We start from the raw sequence: 23,763 nt of genomic DNA on the forward strand, positions 1-23,763 counted from the left end.
GTATAAAGACTCATTTTTAGGATTTCTACCTGAGTTCAGGGTCTCCTGTGAGACTGGGGAGGGAGCTGAGAAGTTCACCTGCATAGAGAGAGAGAAGATGTAGAAGAAGAGTGGTGCAGGCCATGATGAAGATGCTTCAGAGCTCTGTGTTCTGAAATCACAGCACAACTGGGCCCCTGCAGTCTTCTCTTATTGCCTCTCTAGTCTGTGGGGCTGTGTGGTACATATGCAAATTTATTCCATCCCTGGGGCTCCCCAAGTAGGCTTAATGGGGAACTTACATTACTAGAATGGAGTCCCTTTTCATAAGGGCATTGCCTAATTCATTTCTTAAAAAAAAACAAAACAAAACAAAAACATGTTGCTTGGTAAGTTTGTAATTACCTGCTTTTGTGGAGTCATCACAATTCCTTGTTTTATTTCAGATATTGTGACAACTTCCTACTATGGTGTCCCTGTTTCCATAGTATAATTGTTACTGTCCTGAAGGATTGATTTCTTGTCCATTTTGTGGCAGTGTTTAACATGATCTGGATTAAGGCCCACACTGAAACTCTAATTTATTAGACTTACCTGGCAAATACCCTTCAGTCCCTCTCTTTTCTATGAAGGTCCTAAGGGCCACAGTTGTTCAGAGCTCCTCCAGTTGTATTGAAGCTATGCTTGACTCAATGATAGTTCTGTTATTAAATCATGTATTACATGAAGTACATAAGAATCCACATTAGTCTCCAGCATCTAAAGAGCCTTATCCAAAAACAGACACGGAGTGTCCCCTTCCTGATCTAGGACTACATGTGAGCACAGATATTATATAGTGACAACATATGTCTCTGTAATAAGCAAGGGAAAATGGAGGAGTGGGGAAGATTTCTAGAAATGCTCAGGTGAGAATAAGTTTCTGCTGGATTGCCTGGAGAGTGGGTACAAGACACAGACAGACATCTTGGGTGATGGGCACAGGGCTAGAGAACACATCCTCTCATACTGTGGTCTTGCCAGAGACTCTCAGTGTTCTGGGTGTTGCCCAGGGTAGTACCTGCAACCAGGATTCTTCAGTGAATTTCCTAGATGCTTCCCATAACCCTGACTGTTTTGTTTCAGCTTATAATGTAAGTCTCACTCAATTTAAGTACTACAGCTCAGTACATAGAGTGGATTCTTTTGACTTTGCTTTTTGACTTCTAGGATCTAGGTTCCAAAGTGACCTGGCTAGTCTTTCCTGCAGCTCTGCCACCCTCTGCTGGTGAGGTACCTCATAACAGAAACTTCTTTAGTTGACAACACACTGTCTCTTGACAGTGTGGCAGGGAGGACGTGGGGATCCAGTCTGATTCTACCAGGTATACCCATACTTGCATGTTTAAAGAACATACACACGGTCAAAGGGTTTATGGCAGGGACAATCCTGTGACCTTCTCTAAATGTCCTTTTGTGGTGCTTTATTTTAATTCATTGATTGTAGAGAAACTTCATGTATTCCACGTAATGGGTTTTCTGTCCCCTGAGATTAGCTTTCTCTGTCTGTGCAGTAAGCCACATCAAGTCAAAATGAAAAAAAGCATAGCAACAGGTTTATTTGAGAAAATAAATTCCTGGGCAGGTTCTCTAGTACCAGAGATTGAGGGCCTAGAAAATACAAGAATGCAAATGGATCCATACATATGTCACCATGTACAAAACTTAAGTCCCTATGGATCAAAGACCTCAACATAAAACCAACCACAATGAATCTCATAGTTGGAAGCACACTTCAACGCATTGGCACAGGAGACCACTTCCTACTCTAACCCCAGTAACACAGACACTGAGAGAAACAATCAATAAATGGGACTTCCTGAAACTGAGATGCTTCTGTAAAGCAAAGGACATGGTAAACAAGACAAAATGGCAGTCTTCAGAATGGGAAAAGATCTTCACCAACCTCACACTAGTTAGAGGACTGATCTTCAAAGTATACAAAGGACTCAAGAAACTTGACATCAAAAGAACAAATAATCCACAAACAAGGCAACAAAAAACAAAGATCAAAGCTTCCTTATATAGGAGTTGAGACAGATGTAATGAATCCATGCCTGGGGCCCTGTGGTGCCAGGTGGGGTAAATAGAGATAAAAGTACAACAGTGACGGAATAGCTAAGATTGTGTCATGTACAACTCATTCCTGTCCCCCAGTATCCTGGCTGTTCTAAGGAGTCCAATACAACCTGCAAGTGGTGTCTCTGGAACAGAGCCCAGTTTAGAGCTAGAAAACAAATGGGCAATTGGATGTTTGCTGTGTCAGGCACCCCTTGAATGCCTTTTGCTGGTATTCCTGTATTATTGTTTCTTTCCTCTCTGTTGAGCATGTGAGTTATAGGACTCTTATGCCCTCTTCCACAGCGGTCTCTAAAACAACCAGGGCTTATAAACTCAGAGAAATGGTAGCACAAGTTTTTTATTTTTTTTTTTATTTTTTACTGCAGCACCTTACATGTTCATAGTCCTGACACGATGTGAGAACTTGTGTTAGAGGCTGGTATAATTACCTCAAAAAGGTTTCACATGGTGTGAAAAAGGAAACAGAGACCCTGAGGTCTGCAGATAATGGTGCAGATGCTCCAGAGCTCTGCCTCTTAGATGGGCAATAAAAGGATCCAGTCTTTAGTAATCTTCCCAAGCAGCTGTGTCACCAGGGCCAGTGAGCTGTACTGAAGTTACTACTAATGTGGTTGCAGAGTCTAAGACCTGAATAGTCAGTCTTTCATGATTCACTTACACTGCAGAGGGCATAATGCAATCAAGACCAGGGCGATCAGAGGGAGGATACATGTGTTGAATAAAGAATAGTGGACAAATCAGCTACCAATTAAATGGGCATTTTGAATATTATTTTTGTTTCCAACTAGTGAGTCATTTATTATGTTAGAATTCTGTCGATATGAAGAGACAACATGATCATGGTAACACTTACAAAAGAAGGCACTTAGTATGTGCTTCCTTAGAAATTCAGAGGTTTATCCATTATTATCCTGGTGTTCGCTAGGACATTGAAAATCATGGTGCTGGAGAAGTAGCTGAGAGTTTTACATCTGAATCTTCATACAGCCAAAACAAAAAACTCTGAGCCTGTTGTGACACAGTTCCTCCAACAGGGCCACACATCCTAATCTTCAACTAGTACCATTGCCTGGTAATGAAGCATTCAAATATAAGAGCCTAGAAGGTCATTCTTATTCAAACCAGCACAGGTGTCGATAAGCATAAGAAAATCAAGCAAAGAATAAACATGTGATAAACATTTCTATTATTAAACTTTTCATTTTTTCAATAATCCCATTCACGAGTACTATATTTCTTTCATTTCTACCCCAACTTCTCCTACTGCAACTCTTTCTATGACCCAAACTCCCTCTCAGATTCATAATCTTCTCTATAATTATCGCTGTGCATCCAAACATATATATATATGCCTATTGAGTCCATCTAGTGTTGCTCTTGTATGCATGCATGCTGGACTGATGAGTTGGAATGTAGAATTATAATGTAATTAAAATTAATTTTTAAGTTGCATTTTCAATTATTTATGTGTTTTGTGTGTACGTGTGTGTGAATGTTCATGTGGAAATAATTGTGCATGTAGTGTGGTAAAAGTGTCGCTATTAAAGGACATCTTTTAAGAGTGAATTCTCTATCGATCAGGAATCAAATTAAGGTCACCAGGGTCAGATGCAAAGCACCTTTACTTGCTAAGTAATATTGTCTGCCCTGGAAATATTTTAATAGAAATAAAATAGTTTATTACCTTTAAATATTTAATATAGGCTTTTAATTTAATTTATGAGACTTTCATTAATGGGTATTATATACACTGTGGCATTTGCAAGTAAACTGGTGGAACTACAAGATATTATATGAAGTGAGTTACATGAGACCGATAAAGACATACACCAAATGCCTTCTCTTAGCTGAGCATTCCGACTCTAAATCTGTGGCGATTGGTATATGTTGTAGACTTACCACAGAAACGAGGAATGTCTAAATTGACTGAGCATGATGTGAAAATGAGCTGTGGAGGGAAGAATGATATGACACAGGTGTGATGAAGACAGAACGTGACAAAACAGGATGGGGAACACGTTAAGTGGGGAGGAGGTAAGGAAAGGTAACATAAGGGAGAGAGAGAAAGACGTATAAGGATGTTTAGAAAGTCATAGGAAACTGTTATTTTATATTTACTTAAAATTTAAGTGAACATGGAGGGAGAATGCTCCCCAAAACCATAGCTAACAAAATACAGTGTTACAGCAATCCATGAGACTTAAAAAAAAATAGGCTAATGCCATTGTATTTGATGGTCTCCCAGAAGTTGAAGGTAAGTAAGCCTGTACTACTGAAGACATTGCACATACTTCAGATATAATATTTGGACAGTCATCTGGAACTCACCTGGAAGTGTCCTCACAGAGGACTAGCAGTTAAAGTATCCAACCGTGTTACACAAACTACCAATGAAGACAAACAATGAATAGTCCTATGCAGATGAACTACCTATCACCTACAGTAATAACCAGAATGACAGAATTTGGAAATAACCAACAGCCATCATAGTGGACTGAAATCCCACTATTCCTACATCCTGGGGCCAGAAAAAAGAAGTGTGTGGGGAAGCAAGACAAGATGTGATCGTATAACAAACTCTTGAGTTTGAAGTTCACCTCTCTCTCTCTCTTCCTCTGGCTCCCTCTTGTGTGTGTGTGTGTGTGTGTGTGTGTGTGAGTATATGTGCATATATGTGTATATGTATATCATATTCTAAGGGTCACAGACCAATATCACTTTAGAACATAGACAGAAACTAGGGGAGGGACTCACTCAGAAATTTCCAGGCATAGTTAAAGAGTTCAATAAATTATATTTTATTTTAATATTTTTTTTATTTTTTTAAATTTATTTATTTATTAAGGATTTCTGCCTCCTCCCCGCAAGCGCTTCCCATTTCCCTCCCCCTCCCCCGATCAAGTCCCCCTCCCTCATCTGCTCTAAGAGCAATCAGGGTTCCCTGACCTGTGGGAAGCCCAAGGACCGCCCACCTCTAACCAGGTCTCCTAAGGTGAGCATCCAAACTGCCTAGGCTCCTACAAAGCCAGTACGTGCAGTAGGATCAAAAACCCACTGCGATTGTTCTTGAGTTCTCAGTATTCCCCATTGTCTGCTATGTTCAGCTAGTCCGGATTTATCCCATGCTTTTTCAGACCTAGGCCAGCTGGCCTTGGTGAGTTCCCGATAGAACATCCCCATTGTCTCAGTGTGTGGGTGCACCCCTCGTGGTCCTGAGTTCCTTGCTCGTGCTCCCTCTCCTTCTGCTCCTGATTTGGACCTTGAGATTTCTGTCCCGTGCTCCAATGTGGGTCTCTGTCTCTGTCTCCTTTCATCGCCTGATGAAGGTTAATATTCATGAGGATGCCTATGTGTTTGTCTTTGGATTCACCTTCTTATTTATCTTCTCTAGGAACATGAATTATAAGCTCAATGACCTTTATTTATGGCTAGAAACCAAATATGAGTGAGTACATCCCATGTTCCTCTTTTTGGGTCTGAGTTACCTCACTCAGGATAGTGTTTTCTATTTCCATCCATTTGTATGCAAAATTCAAGAAATCCTTGTTTTTTACTGCTGAGTAATACTCTAATACGTATATATTCCATACTTTCTTCATCCATTCTTCTGTTGAAGGGCATCTAGGTTGTTTCCAGGTTCTGGCTATTACAAACAATGCTGCCATGAACATAGTTGAGCATATACTTTTGTTGTATGATAGGGCCATTCTTGGGTATATTCCCAAGAGTGGTATTGCTGGATCCAGGGTTAGGTTGATCCCGAATTTTTTGAGAAACCGAAACACTGCTTTCCAGAGTGGTTGCACAAGTTCGCATTCCCACCAGCAATGGATGAGTGTACCCCTTTCTCCACAAACTCTTCAGCAAAGGCTATCATTGGTGTTTTTTATTTTAGCCATTCTGACAGGTGTAAGATGGTATCTTAAAGTTGTCTTGATTTGCATTTCCCTGATCGCTAGGGAAGTTGAGCATGACCTTAAGTGTCTTTTGGCCATTTGAAGTTCTTCTGTTGAGAATTCTCTGTACAGCTCAATGCCCCATTTTATAATTGGGTTGATTAGCCTTTTACGGTCTAGTTTCTTGATTTCTTTATATATTTTGGAGATCAGACCTTTGTCAGTTGCGGGGTTAGTAAAAATCTTCTCCCAGTAAGTGGGTTGCCTTTTTGTCTTAGTGACAGTGTCCTTTGCTTTACAGAAGCTTCTCAGCCTCAGGAGGTCCCATTTATTCAATGATGCCCTTAGGGTCTGTGCTGCTGGGGTTATACGTAGGAAGTGGTCTCCTGTGCCCATGTGCTGTAGAGTACTTCCCACTTTCTCTTCTATCAGGTTCAGTGTGTTCGGACTGATATTGAGGTCTTTAATCCATTTGGACTTGAGTTTTGTGCATGGTGATAGATATGGATCTATTTTCATTCTTCTACAGGTTGACATCCAGTTTTGCCAGCACAATTTGTTGAAGATGCTCTTATTTTTCCATTGTATACTTTTAGCTCCTTTATCAAAAATGAGGTGTTCATAGGTTTGTGGGTTGAAGTCAGGGTCTTCTATTCGATTCCATTGGTCGACTTCTCTGTTTTTATGCCAGTACCAAGCTGTTTTCAATACTGTAGCTCTGTAATAGAGTTTGAAGTCAGGGATGGTAATGCCTCCAGACGCTCCTTTGTTGTATAAGATTGTTTTGGCTATCCTGGGTTTTTTGTTTTTCCATATACAGTTGATTATTGTCTTCTCCAGATCTGTGAAGAATTTTGATGGGATTTTGATGGGGATTGCATTGAAACTATAGATTGCTTTTGGTAGAATTGCCATTTTTACTATGTTGATCCTCCCAATCCAAGAGTAAGGGAGGTCCTTCCATTTTTTGGTGTCTTCTTCAATATCTTTCTTCAAAGACTTATGGTTCTTGTCAAATAGATCTTTCACTTCCTTGGTCAGAGTTACCCCAAGATATTTTATGTTATTTGTGGCTATCGTGAAAGGTGAAGCTTCTCTGATTTCCCTCTCTGCTTCCTTATCCTTAGTGTATAGGAAGGCAACTGATTTTTGGGAGTTGATCTTGTATCCTGCCACATTACTAAAGGTGTTTATCAGCTGTAGGAGTTCTTTGGTAGAATTTTTGGAGTCGCTTATGTATACTATCATATCATCTGCAAATAATGAAAGCTTAACTTCTTCCTTTCCAATACGAATCCCCTTGATCTCCTTATGTTGTCTTATTGCTATTGCTAGAACTTCAAGCACTATATTGAAGAGGTATGGAGAGAGTGGACATCCTTGTCGTGTTCCTGATTTTAGTGGGATAGCTTTGAGTTTTTCTCCGTTTAATTTAATGTTAGCTGTTGGCTTGCTGTAAATAGCTTTTATTATATTTAGGTAGGACCCTTGTATCCCTATTCTCTCCAAGACCTTTATCATAAAGGGGTGTTGAATTTTGTCGAATGCTTTTTCAGCATCTAATGAAATGATCATATGTTTTTTTCCTTTCAGTTTATTTATATGGTGGATTACATTGATAGATTTGCGTATGTTGAACCAGCCCTGCATCTATTTTAATACTTTTATATTATTCTTCTTTTTCTCCCTGTAAATTCCTCCTGTGTCTCATTTCCAATTTCATGATATCAACTTTCTTATTGTGACACACACACACACACACACACACACACACACACACACACACATATATATACATACAGACATACATATGTACATATACATGCATACATGTTTACATATACACATTAGGACTTAACTTACTGAGTGTACTTAGTTTGGATCAATTGTATATGTGTTGTCTATTTTGATGTTATTTCAAGTTTTTAATAAAGACTATTAAATTTTCACTCCAATTACCTTGAATGATTAATTCTGTGTAAAATTTCTAGGTGTTGGGATACCAGGCATGAAATACCATGCCATGTTCCCACTTTTAAATAATTATTTGATTATCTTTTATTTATTTATTTTATTAAAAATTTCTGCCCCCTCCCCACCTTCCTTTCTTCCCCTCCCCACACTCCCCACACCCCACTCCCCTCCCCTTCCCTCTCCAGTCCAAAGAACAATCAGGGTTTTCTGCCCTGTGGGCAGTCCAAGGTCCTCCCCCTCCATCCAGGTCTAGGAAGGATTATCTTTTTTGAAGCAGGAAATTATTAATAAAATTAGCTCATTTACAAGCAGTAGAGAAGTCCCCCCAATTGTTAGCAGCAACAACACTTCACTGGCGACATATATGTTTGTGATTCTAAAGTGGTACAACCCACTATGCAATAAGGTGACCTACTGAAGATTTATGACACATACAACTCACCACCAACCACATCATGTCTTAGCCTGCACCAGTTCAGCATTCAGATAACGGTGTCCTTGGATATGGTTATGGCTGAAAAATGGATCACCTGTGGGGTAAAACAAGGATGCTGTGCTTGGCAAGGTTAGCTTGATTCTGTTGGCTCTCTGTGCATTATTTCTCCTCCATCGTTCCTGGGCAATAGAGTATGTGTTGCCTGAATACCCCTGCAGTGGAAGTTGAGTTTTCAAGTGGATGCCAGGCCAAGAAACTTGGTACGCTATAGGGATCCTTGTCAGGGATTTACCAAAACAAGAACATCACCTGCAAAAATATCAGAGTAAATGCCAATCTTGAAGTCCTATTTGGGCTGAGCAAGGGGGCAAAGCCTTGGCAAGTCTTCTGTAAAGCAGAAAAAGTAAGAGATGAAAGTGTCCAGGGCATGCGGGAGACACCCCAGTTTATTTCCACAGCTGGATGGTACTACCTGTTCTCCCTTATCCACCCAAGAATGCAGGGCCTGACAAAAATGAACTATTCTTAAGTGGGCAGAACTATATATGGTTTCCCAGAAGCACAGGAGACACAATCCATGGAACAGTGGGGGAAAGGTTGTTCATTTCATACCTATTCCCAATCTCTCATGCTTCCTCAGAAGAGAGGCCCCTGTCTTTTTCACTCCTCTCTCACAGTATCTTGTTAAATATCAGACGTCTGTGTCACCTGTCCTGAATGTGCTGATGCACCAGTTATACATATTAGTGAAAAATGTTTCCCACTAGTATCAATTTCAAATACCTTCTTGGTTAGGAATGATATTCCTTGTTAAATTTAATTCCCCAATGCTAGTACCCTGTATGCCTTGGACCTTTGCAGGCCTTGTGTGAGCTGTCACAGTATATGTAACTTCATATTGTATCAGTTTCATAGATTTGGGAAGTCACAGTTTCTTTGGAGTCATCCCCATGTGACTGTTGCAGTCTTTCTGCACCTTTTTCTACATAGACTCTTGATACTTGGGATGAGTAGTTTGATGAAAGCATCCCATTTAATGATGAGTACTTCAAAGGTGCTCACACTCAATGCAAAATGTAGTTTTAGGTCTCCAGGTTGATTTCTATCTATTAAGTTTCTCTGGTGGCATTTGAGCATGGCACTAATCATTTGGAATAATTGTATGTCAGTAGGAGTCATTTTGTTACCATATCCCTCTATCTTAATAATAATATTAAAGTTTCTACTAGGCCTCTGACCAGGACCTTTGGCATATTATCAGTGTCATGGATGGGTTCCAACTTGTACAGTGATCCTTAAGTCCAATCAGAATTGTTGGTTAATGCCATAACATTTGTCCCAGTATTGTACCAGTCTATTCTGCACACAGGTTACTTTTGTAAGTTCCAGTTTATATTTGGGAGGTAGTAACCATTTCCTTTTTCCTCAGGGAGTGTGAAGAGTACCTTTTAGTATCCTGACTGTAAGTGATTAGTAGTGAAGATTCTGGTTAGGCACCAGTTCAACTTGTACATGTTAGATGAGATTGGAAAGTGTTGTCACCAACAATATGGCATTAGCATCAGTCTTTATAAAACATCCAATAGCTTTGGCATGATTTTCTGATGTTCGAGAATTCCTTTGCCCAAGGAGTCAGGAAAATATGATCCATTATTGACCCAGCAGACTTAACTTTGTGGCATAAAATGTCTAGTTGTGATGTCATTCCTGCATTATATGTTGACTCCATTTAGACTCCTTTCATATGTGTATGTATTTTAGGACACTTTTACAATAGTAAATTTCCATAGGCTTTTCAGAAACCTATTAGTGTGAGTTGTCTTTCTTTATACACCAATCTTATCCTTTTATCCCATGCCCACATCTTTCATCCTCCTATTGTAGGTTCCCATCTTTCTCTCCAAAACACTATATTCTAGTTCCTTTTTGAGGTGGGAAATCCTTTCCTCCTCTCTGGTCCCTTACAAGATATCTGACTTCTGGGGATATCCAGTTTGCAGCACACAGATTGGAAGCTTAAATGTTGCCTTCCACATAAAAAAGAAAATATGATATTTGTCTCTTGGTGTCTGGGTCATACAAGACAGAAATATTTTTCTTTATCTCAATCAATTTACTTAAGACTTCATAGTTTCATTTTTACATACCAGCTAAACAATATTCTGATGTGTAAATATAGCATATTTTTATTATTCATTCAGTAATTGTTGGAAATGTAAGTTGTTTCTGACAGATGTGTATTGTAAATAGTACATCCATGAACCTGAATAAAGAGAATCACTCTACTAAGTGCTATATTTGTATCTTGTAGTAGATCATTTCCAGTTTTCTAAGAAACCAAAATACTTCTATAATGTGCTTCTTTTCTTTTGTTCTATTTTTAAATTTATTTTATGTTTCTTTTTTAAAAGAAACAGACTATCTTTTTTTCATTTTGCATACCAATCCCAGTTCCTTCTCCCTTCCCACCACCCATTTCCTTCACCCCTCCCCCAACCTCACTCCCATTCATTCTCCAGAGAGGGTAAGGCAGATTGCTTCAGGGAAGGTCTAATGCCCACCATGCTATATCTTGACTGAGCAAGGTATCCATCCAAAGAGAATAGGTTCCCAAAATGTCAGTACAAGCAGTAGATGTAAGTCCTGGTGCCACTACCAGTGGCCACACAATCTGGCCCAGTCGTAAAACTGTCACCCACATTCAGAGGGACTAGTTTGGACCTATGCTGATTCCTTCCTTGTCCAGCTAGAGTTGATGAGGTCCCATTATCTCAGGTAAACTGTTTCGGTGGGTATCCCCATCATGATGTTGACCTCTTTGCTTATATCCTCAGTTTTTCCACTCTTCAACTGGACTTTGGAGGTTAAGACCAGTGCTCCAATGTGGGTCTCTGACTCTGTTTCCATCAGTTGATGGATGAAGGTTCTGTGGTGATATTTAAGATTTTTCACCATTCTGACTACAGGGCAAGGCCAGTGATGTGAGATTTTCCTCTGAATACTGTGATTACCATTAATGAATAAAGAAACTGATTTGGACCTACAGCAGGGCAAAACTTAGCTGGCTGGGGAAAACTAACCTGAATTCTGGAAAATGAGGGTGGAATAAGAGAGAAGCCATGTAGCCCACTGGAGATAGATGTTGGGAACTTTACCCGGTAAGCCACAGCCACATGGAAATAGACAGATTAATAGAGATGGGTTAAATTAATATATAAGTGTTAGCCAATTAAAAGCTAGAGCTAATGGGTCAAGCAGTAATTTAACTAATACAGTGTCCATGTAGTTATTTTGGGGTTAAGTGGCAGAGAACTAACTAGCAGCCTCCATACTACAAATAAGCACCTAACGTGGGGCACCAACCCCAGACCCTGGGATTAACAGTTCCATGCTTTACTGACTGAACTAGCTAAACTAAACTGACATGTATATCTTGAGAGTATTTTGATTTCAAAATATTGATAAGAAAACAGGTTCTTCTTTTGTTGTAGTAATATGGAGGGCAGTGGGGCTGCGTCCCCAAACACCCCAGCCGCCTGCCCCGCTAGCTTTACCCCAAAATAATTACACAGACACTGTATTCTTTTAAACACTGCTTTGGCTCATTTCTACCTAGCATCTTCTAGGCTAACTCTCCCACCTGGACTAGCCCATTTCTTATCATCTGTGTAGCACCAGTCTTACCGGGAAGATTCTAGCCTAAGTCCATCCTGGGTCGGAGCTTCATAGCGTGCGTCTTCCCTGGAGCAGGTAGCATGGCGTCTCTCTTGCGTCTGCTCCGGAGAGGAGAGCTGTCGAGTCTGACCTCACTTCCTCTTCCTCCCGGCATTCTGTTCTGTTTACTCCACCCACCTAAGGGTGGGCCTATCCAATGGGCCTAGCAGTTTCTTTATTGCTTAGCCAATGAAATCAACAGATTGATATATGACACTCCCACATCATTTTCTTTCCACAGAGGACGAGAACCTGTGGATTGCTTCCTGACTAATATGGTTTGATAGACCATGAGCTCCTTAGAGGTCACCCTAAATACCCTCAAAAATATTACTTGACCCAACTGCTGACTGAGATGAACCTAGCACACATGATGCACCATGACAGACATGATTAACACTGCCCCAATCAGCAGAAAGTAGTCTAGAATACTACGCCCAAATTTCCAAATATTGTTTAAAAACGTTTGTTTATATTTAAAAGGGGATATGCTAAAGAGATTTGCATGGGTATGGATCTTAGTTTCTTGATACAAGTTTAAGGTCAATTTTGTTATACTGTGTATATATATTTCTGCTCTTGATTAAGGTACTGTGTTTGTGCAGGTCATTTAAAATTGTAATTTAATAGATAATCATCTATAATAGTCAAGTTGGTAAGTCATGTTAGTAAGGTTTTCTAGATGTACAGAGATGTATTTTGACGGATAGGCATTCTTCAAACCTTTTAAAGACTACAAAATATGGCATTAAATGTTTAGAAACTTAGGCTTTTCATGACAATGAGACACATCTGCATCGAAGAGGCTCCTTATGGTGCATTGGTTAGCTATTTGGGCAAGAAACTGCTCTTGCCTGGACTGCTTGATGAACTGGGCATGCATGACTCACAGAAAAATGACTGCTGAACTTGTGAAAAGGTGAGACCATCCTTTGGGGTTCCTGCTTTATGAAAGAGTCTGATAGACATTCTGCAGGACACAGAAGAAAGTAACTGAAATTTCCTTCTTCATGGGAAAGTCTGCTAAATACTATAGGTCTGTAGGCTGAAGATGAATGCCCGAATGGTACAGAAGAACTTTGGATGGCTGTCCAGGCAGCGAGATGTTTTTGTTATTTCTATAGTTTTGGAAGTTGCTTACAATGTACTTCCTGCTTACTTAGGTAATATTATATCCTTCTGGAATCTTTGATGGAGTTAAGGAATTTATAGTTTTCCTTAGTCATGAAAAAAGATAAATTGATACAAACGTTTTAACTGTAATTCTTGCTTGATACCTGGTTTGTTATATGTAATTTTACTATGTTAATGTTAAAATCCTTCCTTTTTATTTAAACAGAAAAGGGGAGGTGATGTGGGATTTCCCTCTGTACTCTGTGATTACCAGTAATGAATAAAGAAACAGCTTTAGACCTATAGCAGTGCAGAACTTAACTAGGTCAAAAAAACTAGACTGAATGCTGGGAGAAAGAAGGGTGGAGTCAGAGAGAAGCCATGTAGCCCACTGAAGACAGAGGATGTGAACTTTACCCAGTAAAGCACAGCCATGTAGCAATACACAGATTAATAGAGATGGGTTAGATTAATACGTAAAAGTTTGCCAATAAGAAGGTAGAGCTAATGGGCCAGTGGTTTAATTAGTACAGTATCTGGGTGGTTATTTTGGGGTTAAGCCAGTTCTGGCATTCTCTCCTTTATTGTTCAGGGTTTTTAGCAGGGGTCATCTTTATGGAATCCTGGGAATTTCAGTGCCAAATTTATTGCTAGTCCCATAATGTCTCCCTCAATCAAAATATCTCTTACTTTACTGTCATTTCTGTCTTTCCTCTATCTCAACTATCTCATTCCCTCAACTTTTCCTCCTCCCTCCCTATTATCCCCTCCTCTTCTTCTTTCACCCTCACTTCTAACCCTATCCTTATGCTATCATTATGTCAGGCAGTCTTGTCTATTTCCCCTTTCCAGGTGTGTTTATGTATGTTTTTCTTAGGGTTCACCTTGTTGCTTAGCTTCTCTACGGTCATAGACTATAAACTTCTAATACTTTACAAGTACTCTTATAGTGATCACATACCATGTTCATCTTTCTGGGATTGAGTTACCTCACTCAGGATGGTTTTTGGAGTTCTATCCTTTTGCATACAAATTTCAAGATGTCATAGTGTTCTACCACTGAAAATATTCTAATGTGTCAATGTGGCACATTTTCTTTATCATTATTCAGCTGTGGGGAATCTAGGTTGCTTCCAGGATCTCACTATTACAAATAATGCTGATGTCACTAAAGTAGAATTGAGCACCTTTTGGGTATTTGCGCAAGAGTAGAATTGTTGGGTACTGAGTTGGGGTAATTCCCAATTTTCTGAAAAGCCTGATTTCCAGAGTGGTTTTCCAAGTTTACATTCCCACCAGCAATGGAGGAAGTGTGCCCCTTATTCTTCATCCTCTCCGGTATAAGCAATCATTGATGTTTTTTATTATAGTCATTCTGACTGGTCTAAAATGGTGTCTCACAGTTAGAATGTATTGATGAAAAATGACTGTGATAGTTTTCAAAGCACTCATGAAAACATGCCTACTACTTATCTAATATCACAATACTATATTTAACTTGTAGGGCTTTAGGAGCTCTATGACCAGAAAAGGGAACAGCTCTAAATTGGAGGCAAAAATTAAATCATTATAAAAGAAGTCACACAGTATATTGTGGAGAAGCAAGAGGAATGTCAGGACCATGTGGGTTTGCTCGAGTTTGTTTTAACTTATACATGGTTAAAGAAACTATTTAACTGGGTTGTCTTTGTCAAACCCCTATTGACCAGGCTCAGGGAATATGCAGAAGAGGAGATATGCGTAAAGTGCTTAAGAGCCAGACATAAGGGATGACTCCAAGGAAACAACATCGTCCAGGCAAAACAGGACTGAGTCACATGTGACATCATAGAAAGTATGAAAGCAAGCACAAAAGACCAGCACACATTCAAATCAGACAAAATCCCAGCACCAAGAAATAGAAGAATACAAATATTCATAACATTAGTTGTTGCAGGAGGTCCTTCGGCTCCTCCAGCCTATAGCCGCTGAGATACCAGCCCATTGGGGCATGGTCTCTCTCCCTTTAAAGAAGTGGCCACTTCCCTCTCCTCTCTCTCTTCACTTCCTGCTCTGACGGTGACTAGACTCCCTTCTTGGTTGCGCAGAGGGCTGTTATCTGTAAGTTTTTTCCCCTTTAAATAAATACCACCCTATTAATCATAATTCCAAACTGGTGTGGCATTGTTTGTGACTTATGCCTTCACCTGGTGCCCAATGTTAGGACCTATCCTTCCCCCACTTGGCTGCCTGCTGCGAGTTCGGCTTGGCGCGAGCCCTCCCGTCCTTGTGCCTTGTGGCGGCCTTGTGGCTTGTGTCTTGTGCGTGGAGCCAGCAGTTTAATATAAATTATCACACACTGGCTTTTCTTGCTGCAGTTCTTTATATTTTTCTTTTAGACACCTCAGATTGACTTCAAGTCCTCACATACCCTATCGTCTGCCTCCCCACGTGGATTGAAACTCCACAGGCCCACGTAGTCTCTGCCCGTGTGGTTCGCTCTTTTCTGAGTCATTTTTAAATCTCCCTTGCAAGCACAGCTCTTAAGTAGCGCAAACCAGAGCACACGGTTGCCGGTTGCTGAAAGCTGCAACCCCTCGGGGTGACTCTGTCATGGGGAGGCATACACGGCTTCCAGGTTACTCTTCTATCACCCTGGATTCTGGGTTTATGGTTCAGTGTACGGAATTGATTTAATTACATTTACTTTGTTGAGCAACTTGCATTTCCCAGTTTTTAACAAATACTACTAAGCAGACTCTGAAACAAGACCCTGTTTTCATCGCCACTTGGCAACAGCGCCACCTGCTGGATAATAGGTAATATGGCAGTTTTCGTTTCCAACATGAATTTTACTGTTTTAGTTACCAATACAGTGGGTTATATCATGCAAGGTTTATATGACTATGGGGATAACTTAATTTACTGGTTACTAGGTTTCAGTATTCTTTTGCATATTCTATCATTTAGGAAGAATATGGCACTCCTAAGAGCCATACAATCTTTACTAGAAACTCATGCAGGTCAGGAGATTCAGGATTCAAAAGAGACAATAATAAAGACAATAATAAAAAGACTTGAAATGATTGAAGAAATGATTGGAGCTGGTGAACAGAGTAATAAGGCACAAGGACAGGATACAATGCCAACACCAGCTATTAGAACTGGCTTACCCAGGGTTTTAGTGGCATACCCTATACTTAATTCTGACAAAGCATCAACTTCTAAAGGCTCAAAGGGAGTCAGAGAAGCTAGATGGATGCCAATAGCAATAAATGATCTAAAAGAAATTAAGCAATCTAGTGTTAATTTTGGCTTGCACTCTGCATATGTAAAGGAAATGATAAGGACTTGGGCTTCTAATGCTAGAGCTACCCCCCATGATTTCCATCAGTTAGTGTCTGTAGTTTTAGATCATGGACCTTCCTTGATGTTTGGAATTTATTTCAGAGAAGTATCCAAACATACGGAATAGCAAGGAAGAGCAAAAGGTGTCGAGGTTTCCCAAGATCAAATTCTTGGTGCAGGAGAATATGCTGATCCGCAGGTCCAAGCTCTTTATGACGATGAAGTACTGTGTCTATGTCACCAAGCAGCTTTAAATGCTTGGAATAGAATACAAGATCCAGCAAAAAAGGGTTGAATCATATACCAGAATTAGGCAGGGACAGAGAGAACCCTTTATCGACTTTTTGCAAAGATTAATTAAGGCTCTGGACATAGGGGTAACAGACCCAGAAGCTAGACGAATACTTCTTGAATCTCTAGCTTTTGAGAATGCAAACATAGAATGCAAAAAGATAATTGGGCCTTTAAAGTCTAGATCAGCGCCTATGGATGAATGGATTCAGCATACGATGAATGTTGAGACGTTTAGCTATAATGATGAATCTTGGGTAGGAGTAGTGATTTCCACAGCAATGAGGAGACATCAAACTGCCAGGTGTTTTAATTGTGGTAAATTAGGACATCTGAAAAGGGATTGCAGGCACAGAATTTCTAGGAATAATATCTCCTCTGGGAATGACAAAAATAGGGGACCTAGGCCTTCAGGTATATGTAGGAGATGTGGTAAAGGCCAACATTGGTCCAACGAATGCAGGTCAACAACAGACAAACAAGGCAACCCGATAGCATCGGGAAACTCCTTGAGGGGCCTCTCTCAGGCCCCCAAGCCAACAGTGGCCCAGTCATTCCCAGTCACAGTGGAGAACGTGCCTCACCAAGAAAATTAAAGGCTCCAATTTCTGCTGTAAAAAGTAATACTGGTCTAAATGATGGATTATGCATGGAGGATGAGTCAAAAAACCCAGTAGGACAGAGTAAATGTATATTTTGGCAGACTTCTATTAATGATCAAAGACCAAAGCTAAGAGTCTGTATAAATGGCACTTTTATAGAAGGCTTATTAGACACAGGTGCGTATGTAAGTATCATTACTCCAGAATCTTGGCATCTGAATTGGCCTCTTCAAGAGGTAGATGTTCAGTTTCTGGGAACTGGAACCCTATCTCGTGTAAAACAAAGCACAAGATGGGTTGAATGCATAGGACCCGAAGGGCAAATAGGAAGACTAAGGCCATGTATAGCCAATATTGCAATAAATTTATGGGGCCGTGACCTGATAAATCAATGGAATACCCAGATTAACATTCCTGTAGCTCCAGGAACTCATAATTCTGGGAAAGATATGATGAGATATTATGGAAAAAGGTCACCAGCCATTCAGGCTGTACAAGAACATACAGCAAATACTAAACCTTTAGAGGTACCAACAGCCCTACCTTTAAAATGGCTGAGAAGCCAATATGGATCAAACAGTGGCCTCTAGCTGAAGATAAATTACAGGCATTGGAACAGCTGGTGCAAGAGCAACTAGATGCTCACCATATTGAAGAATCAACCAGCCCTTGGAATTCTCCTGTGTTTGTTGTAAAAAAGAAATCTGGTAAATGGAGAATGGTGACAGATCTAAGAGCTGTCAACAAAGTAATTCAACCTATGGGCCCACTACAATCTGGAATTTCTTTGCCTTCTTTATTACCAAAAGGATGGCCTCTTATAGTTATTGATTTGAAACACTGTTTTTTTTCACTATACCATTACAAGAAAAGGATAGAGAAAAATTTGCCTTCACAGTGCCTACTTATAATAATTCTCAGCCTAATAGGAGATATCAATGGACTGTCCTCCCACAGGGTATACTCAATAGTCCTACATTGTGCCAATATTTTGTAAGTAAGCCATTGGAAATAATTCGTAAACAATTCCCCAAGTCCATAATTTATTATTACATGGATGACATCTTGTTATCTGATACAAATAAAGATACTTTAGAAAGGATGTTTGAAGAAGTAAAGAAAGTCTTGCCTAGGTGGGGATTACAAATTGCCCCTGAAAAGATTCAAAGAGGAAATTCTATTAATTACCTAGGTTACAGAATAGGGTTAGAGAAAATTAAAACGCAAAAGGCACAAATTAGGAGAGACCGGTTAAAGACTCTTAATGACTTCCAAAGATTGTTAGGAGACATTTCCAGTCTACAACCAGCTGTTGGGATAACACCTGATCTAATAGTTCATTTAAACAAAACCTTAGATGGTGATAAAGATTTGAATAGTCCAAGAAAACTGACAGCTGAAGCAGAAAAGGAACTGACAATGATTGAGGAAAAATTACAGGAGGCACATGTGGATAGGGTGAACCCAAATCTTAGCTGCATCCTAGACATATTGCCTTCCAGAATTTCTCCTATAGGGATTCTAATGCAGAGGGAAGATATTATTTTAGAGTGGATATTTACACCTAATAAACCAAGTAAAAAATTAAAAACTTATGTGGAAAAAGTCTCTGAATTAATTATAAAAGGTAAGCGGAGACTTCGTCAACTAGCAGGTATAGACCCAGCAGAAATTATAGTGCCTTTTACTAATGAAGAAATAAAAAAAGTTATGGGAAGACAATGAACCATGGCAAAGAGCTTGTGCTAATTTTTGGGAGAAATTAATAGCAACTATACCCAAAGTGGTAGACTTAACCTCATAAAAAGAACTTCTTGGATTCTTCCTAGAATTATACATGATGCTCCAATAACTGGAACTCATACATTCTATACTGATGCAAATAAATCAGGGAAAGCAGGTTACAAGTCAGATGGAACAAAGCCCTTATAATTCTGTCCAGAAGGCAGAATTATATGCCATTCTTATGGTGCTAAGGGATTTTAAAGAACCTCTTAATATAGTTACAGATTCACAATATGCAGAAAGAGTTATCTTGCATATTGAAACCGCTGAATTTATACCAGATGACACAGAGTTGACTTCATTGTTTATCCAGATACAAGATATAATCAGGAACAGGCTTTGTCCAATGTACATAACACATATCGGTTTGCCTGGTCCTCTAGCACAAGGCAACGCTGAGATTGATCAATTATTGATTGGAAGTGTGTTGCAGGCCTCTGAATTTCATAAGAAGCATCATGTCAATAGTAAAGGCCTAAAGAAAGAATTTTTCATTACTTGGCAACAAGCTAAGGACATTATAAAGAGATGTCCTACTTGTTCTTTCTATAATCAAACACCGTTGCCTGCAGGGAGTAACCCAAAGGGTTACTGATCCTCTCCCAGGTCTTTATTTCTATCGCCAGCTCATTTTATGAGAGAGCTGTGGTTTATGAACATATACCTCTCTTCCTGTGTGTCAGTCCTACACATTACAGCTCTGATCTGGACTTTAATTTTAAATGTTGTAAGAAAAGAGATTTGGTGAGCATGGCCATCTCAAAATAATCATTCCAAAAAGATACATTTGTATTCTTTTCCCCATAGCCTGGGAATCTCATGAGCATTTATAGACAAGAGAAGAATAACCAAATTTTCAAAATCTGATAGAAATTCCAGAGTCATTTTTAGAATTTCTTTACCTGCTCTTTGGTTTTAGGTAGGTTTGTGGTTGAGTTTGGTTAAGAAAGAAAACAACTGGAAGTGATATGTAGAGTAAGACAGGACAGAGGACATTATGCTAGCAATTAAGTATCTGGCATGGGAAAGAACACAAACTTCTGCCGTTCATTCTCATGGGTGTTAGTCATGATGAACTAATGCTTCTTCCTTAATACTTCATGGTTATATACTATTATGGTGCAAACAGATTGCCATCTTTGTTCTGGTACGTTCTGTCCCTCCTCTGTGTCCTATATTCCCTAGCTTCAGTTGTTGGTGATTACCTAGAAAACTTATTGCATGACATCAGATACAACCAAAAATGTTTTATGTTGAGTGTTTTCTCTCTGTCTCTATTTCCCTCTTCTCTGTTTCATATTTCTCCTTCTCTCCCCTTACCTCCCCCATCAATGATACTCTGTCTCTCTCTCATTCCCCACTTACTCCTTGTCCTTCCCTGTCCTTCCCTTCTCCTCTAATCTCCTTCTACCTCCTAAATGCATTTTGAAGCTTGAAGACAATTTCATCAGAGCTTAAAAGAAAACATTCAAAGAATTGAGAGTAGCTAAACTGTAAATCTTGTCAGCGAGTAGCTAAACTGTAAATCTTGTCAGCTGCCCATAGGAGGAAAAGTAAGATGAGAAAGAAGGCATGCTATTTGAGATAAGCCAGCATTGGGCTCAATTGCATGGTGAAAGTGGTGGTTTGAGTGAGAATTCCCCCCATAGGTTCTAGAATTTGACTACTTGTTCCAAAACTAGCAGTATTATTTGGACAAGTTTAGGGAGTGAAGTATTGTGGACTGCTAAATTTCTTTGGGTTAACTTTGAACTTTCAAAGGCCTGTATCACACCCCTCTTCCTGTTTGATGATTGAGATGTGATATTGTTCCCCGTCTGTGACTTCCTTATCCTGAAAGAGCCATAATCTCCCTATGAACTCTTCCTTCTATGAATTGCCTTTGTCATGTGGTTTTATTGAAGTAATAGAAAAATAACTAATGCAGTGGACAGTCACTTGATAGAGAGGTGAGCTTTAGGGGAATGGTGAAGAAACACAAAGTACTAGAAAAAAAGTAGACTTTGGGATCTGGTCACCATGTAAAGAAATAACCAACATGAGAGAAAAAGTTGTGTGATTCTCAATAAGGACTGAGAAAAGTGGAAAATCACATCTTAATTTCATATATTCAAGCAGGATCGACTGTTTGGGGTTTGTGATCTAACAGAACTTGCTAGCATAGAACCTGACAGAGGATTTTGCTCAATAAGGTGTATGGCCATACCACCCTGAATGCACCCAACCTAATCTGCACAACAAATTGAGTTTCAGAGATTTCTCCTGGAAAGCAAGTATAATTTTTGCCTTCTCACTAAAATCCTATACAAAAGGACAATGCTCTGATATTCTCAGATTATGATCCCTTTATATAATTTTGTGGGATTTTGTTTGTTGTTTTGATTTTGTCTTCCATGCATGTTGTCATGTAATTTCATTGGTTATTTTAAGTCTAATGTGAGATGTTAAAGATGGATTCAGTGTGAACAAAGGAAAGCCCTAATGTTGATATAGAAAGGTCACATGTAAGGATTTTGACAGAGATTAAACCATATGTTTGCATTTTTATACTTTGTTCGAAATATCTGGGAGGTCTTACTAAGTAAAAAGGAGTGTAAGAAGCAATATGGAAATGTTTGTGTACGTTTAAAAACAATCCTCATCTAGTGTGGCTGTTTCTATTATTTTGTCCTGAGTCTAGGGTTCCCTACCAGACTGCTTCATAAATGTTCTTTCACTGCACTTGTTAGCAATTTACTAGAGGTAAAACACTTAGAGTATGAGAGAAGAGAACCATCTTACAACAAATAGATGCTACTGTGAATTTTGGTAAGTAAGCATGAGAGCATTAATTCCACTTCAGTAACCTCAAAGAAGAATGTTCTTACCTCCTCAAGTCTGGACACATAATATTTGATTTTCCATTACATTAATTTTACAAAGCAGTTCTCTCAGTACAATTCTTGCCTTTTGTCTTTTTTACAAGGAGCTCAGGAGCTAGAACTATGATCTATGAGTAATAAGAGGAAAATAACCAAGGTGTGCGATAGCTAAAAACATCAGATGATCCTTTTGAAAACCATAAGCTAGCTTGGTATCAAGAGAGGAAAAGAGTTCCTGTTGTTTTGCTTCCTCATTTATCTGGTGCACTATGCTCACCCGTATTGTCCTCCAATGCTATAATCTGCACCACAGAAATAGTCAGCTTCATCTTCAGGCTGAATGTTGGAGATGCTTAAGTAACAATGAGCCCCAGAGCTGGAGCCAGAGAAGCAATCAGGGATCCTATCTTCCTTGTTTTGGTTTCCATTACTACTAAGCCACATCACATACTTAGGAGCCTTCTCTGGTTCTTGTTGGTACCAATGAATTGTGTATGTACTGTACTCGCTATTCAAGGTGCAGGTTAGTTTGACTGAGGCTCCCAAGGAAGCTGAGGCTGAGGGTGACTGAGTCAGCACAGGTTGAGAGAAGGTCGCTGGAAATAGAGAAACACATTACCTCCTGGGGTGAGAGAAGTGGGGAGAATATACCTTGATGTCAGCTGGTTTCCCTGAATTGACATCAGAGTGCAGATGACGCTTCTTACCTGTACAATGAAGGAGGAAGAAGAGGAGAAGAATCCAGGCCATGGTGCAGACACCACTGAGCTCTGCTGAGACAGACATGGTGTGGGTCTCTCTTATCCTCTCAGAGAACTCAGAGGGCCCTTCATGCAAATATGCAAATTTGTCTTGGTCAAGGAAATTCCTTCTTAGGTGTTTGGGCTGTCAAAAATCTGGGTGTCACTTTCTTCCTGGGGTTAACCAAAAGATCGTAGTAGCCCCAGTTGCTTGGCCTATTAAATCATGAACACATGCAAAGAGATAGATAGATGTTTGTATTCTCAGCCTAGAGTCTTTGTATCTTTCAGTGGAGACCGATGGACTCCCACTGAGCTAGTTTGTGTCTGTCATGTCTGTGAGCATCATACTTTCCCAAGGCTTTGACTTCTAAGCAGTTTCTGTTCAAGGTCAGAAGGTGCTACCTTCTCTGAGGCTGTGTTTTACATCTTTTCTTTTGTTTTCTTCTCCCCAGTGGGAACACTATGTAGACCAGTGTTCTTACTCATGGGTTATGACTCCCATAAAATAGAGGTCACATACCAGATATTCTGTTGATTAAATATTGCATTATTATAATTTACAATAAGAAATTTACAGTTATGAAATAGCAATGAATAATTTTATGGTACGAAGTCACCACAAAGTAAGAAACTGTATTAAGGCCTCAAAACATTGGGAAATTCGAGAACCAACTCTGTAGGCATTAATTTATAAGGATGTCTTTATTACGGGTTTTTCCTACCTATGCTGAGGACAGGAAAATTTACACCATGAGTCCCTTCTCAGAAGGTTCAAGTTGTCAGGCTTATTCTCTGTACTTAGTTCCTCAGCAGATTGACCAATAGAGGCACACTGATAAATATTCGTATTTAGGATAATAAATATACTGCATGACACTTGATGCATTATAAATAAAAATTGGAAATTACATGACCATACAA

General features: G+C 39.5%; 2 protein-coding genes across 3 annotated transcripts in view; both read right to left on the reverse strand.

The window, feature by feature from the left end:
• Window positions 1-23,763, reverse strand: part of LOC142847901 (immunoglobulin lambda-1 light chain-like) — a 174,613-nt gene that overhangs the window by 24,519 nt on the left and 126,331 nt on the right. The window contains exon 1 of one of the 2 annotated variants that reach the window (XM_075969172.1): window positions 79-178. The exons of the other annotated variant lie outside the window; for it this stretch is intronic. Within the exon in view, the coding sequence (XP_075825287.1) occupies window positions 79-124 (46 nt within the window). The 5' untranslated portion in view covers window positions 125-178. Of the gene's footprint in view, window positions 1-78; window positions 179-23,763 lie in introns of those variants that run through there. 2 annotated transcript variants of the gene reach the window in all.
• Window positions 1-23,763, reverse strand: part of LOC142847896 (immunoglobulin lambda-1 light chain-like) — a 270,740-nt gene that overhangs the window by 20,873 nt on the left and 226,104 nt on the right. The window lies entirely within an intron of this gene.

The sequence above is a fragment of the Microtus pennsylvanicus genome, chromosome 1 (assembly GCF_037038515.1).
Source record: "Microtus pennsylvanicus isolate mMicPen1 chromosome 1, mMicPen1.hap1, whole genome shotgun sequence".
In the NCBI taxonomy this organism is placed as follows: Eukaryota; Metazoa; Chordata; class Mammalia; order Rodentia; family Cricetidae; genus Microtus; species Microtus pennsylvanicus.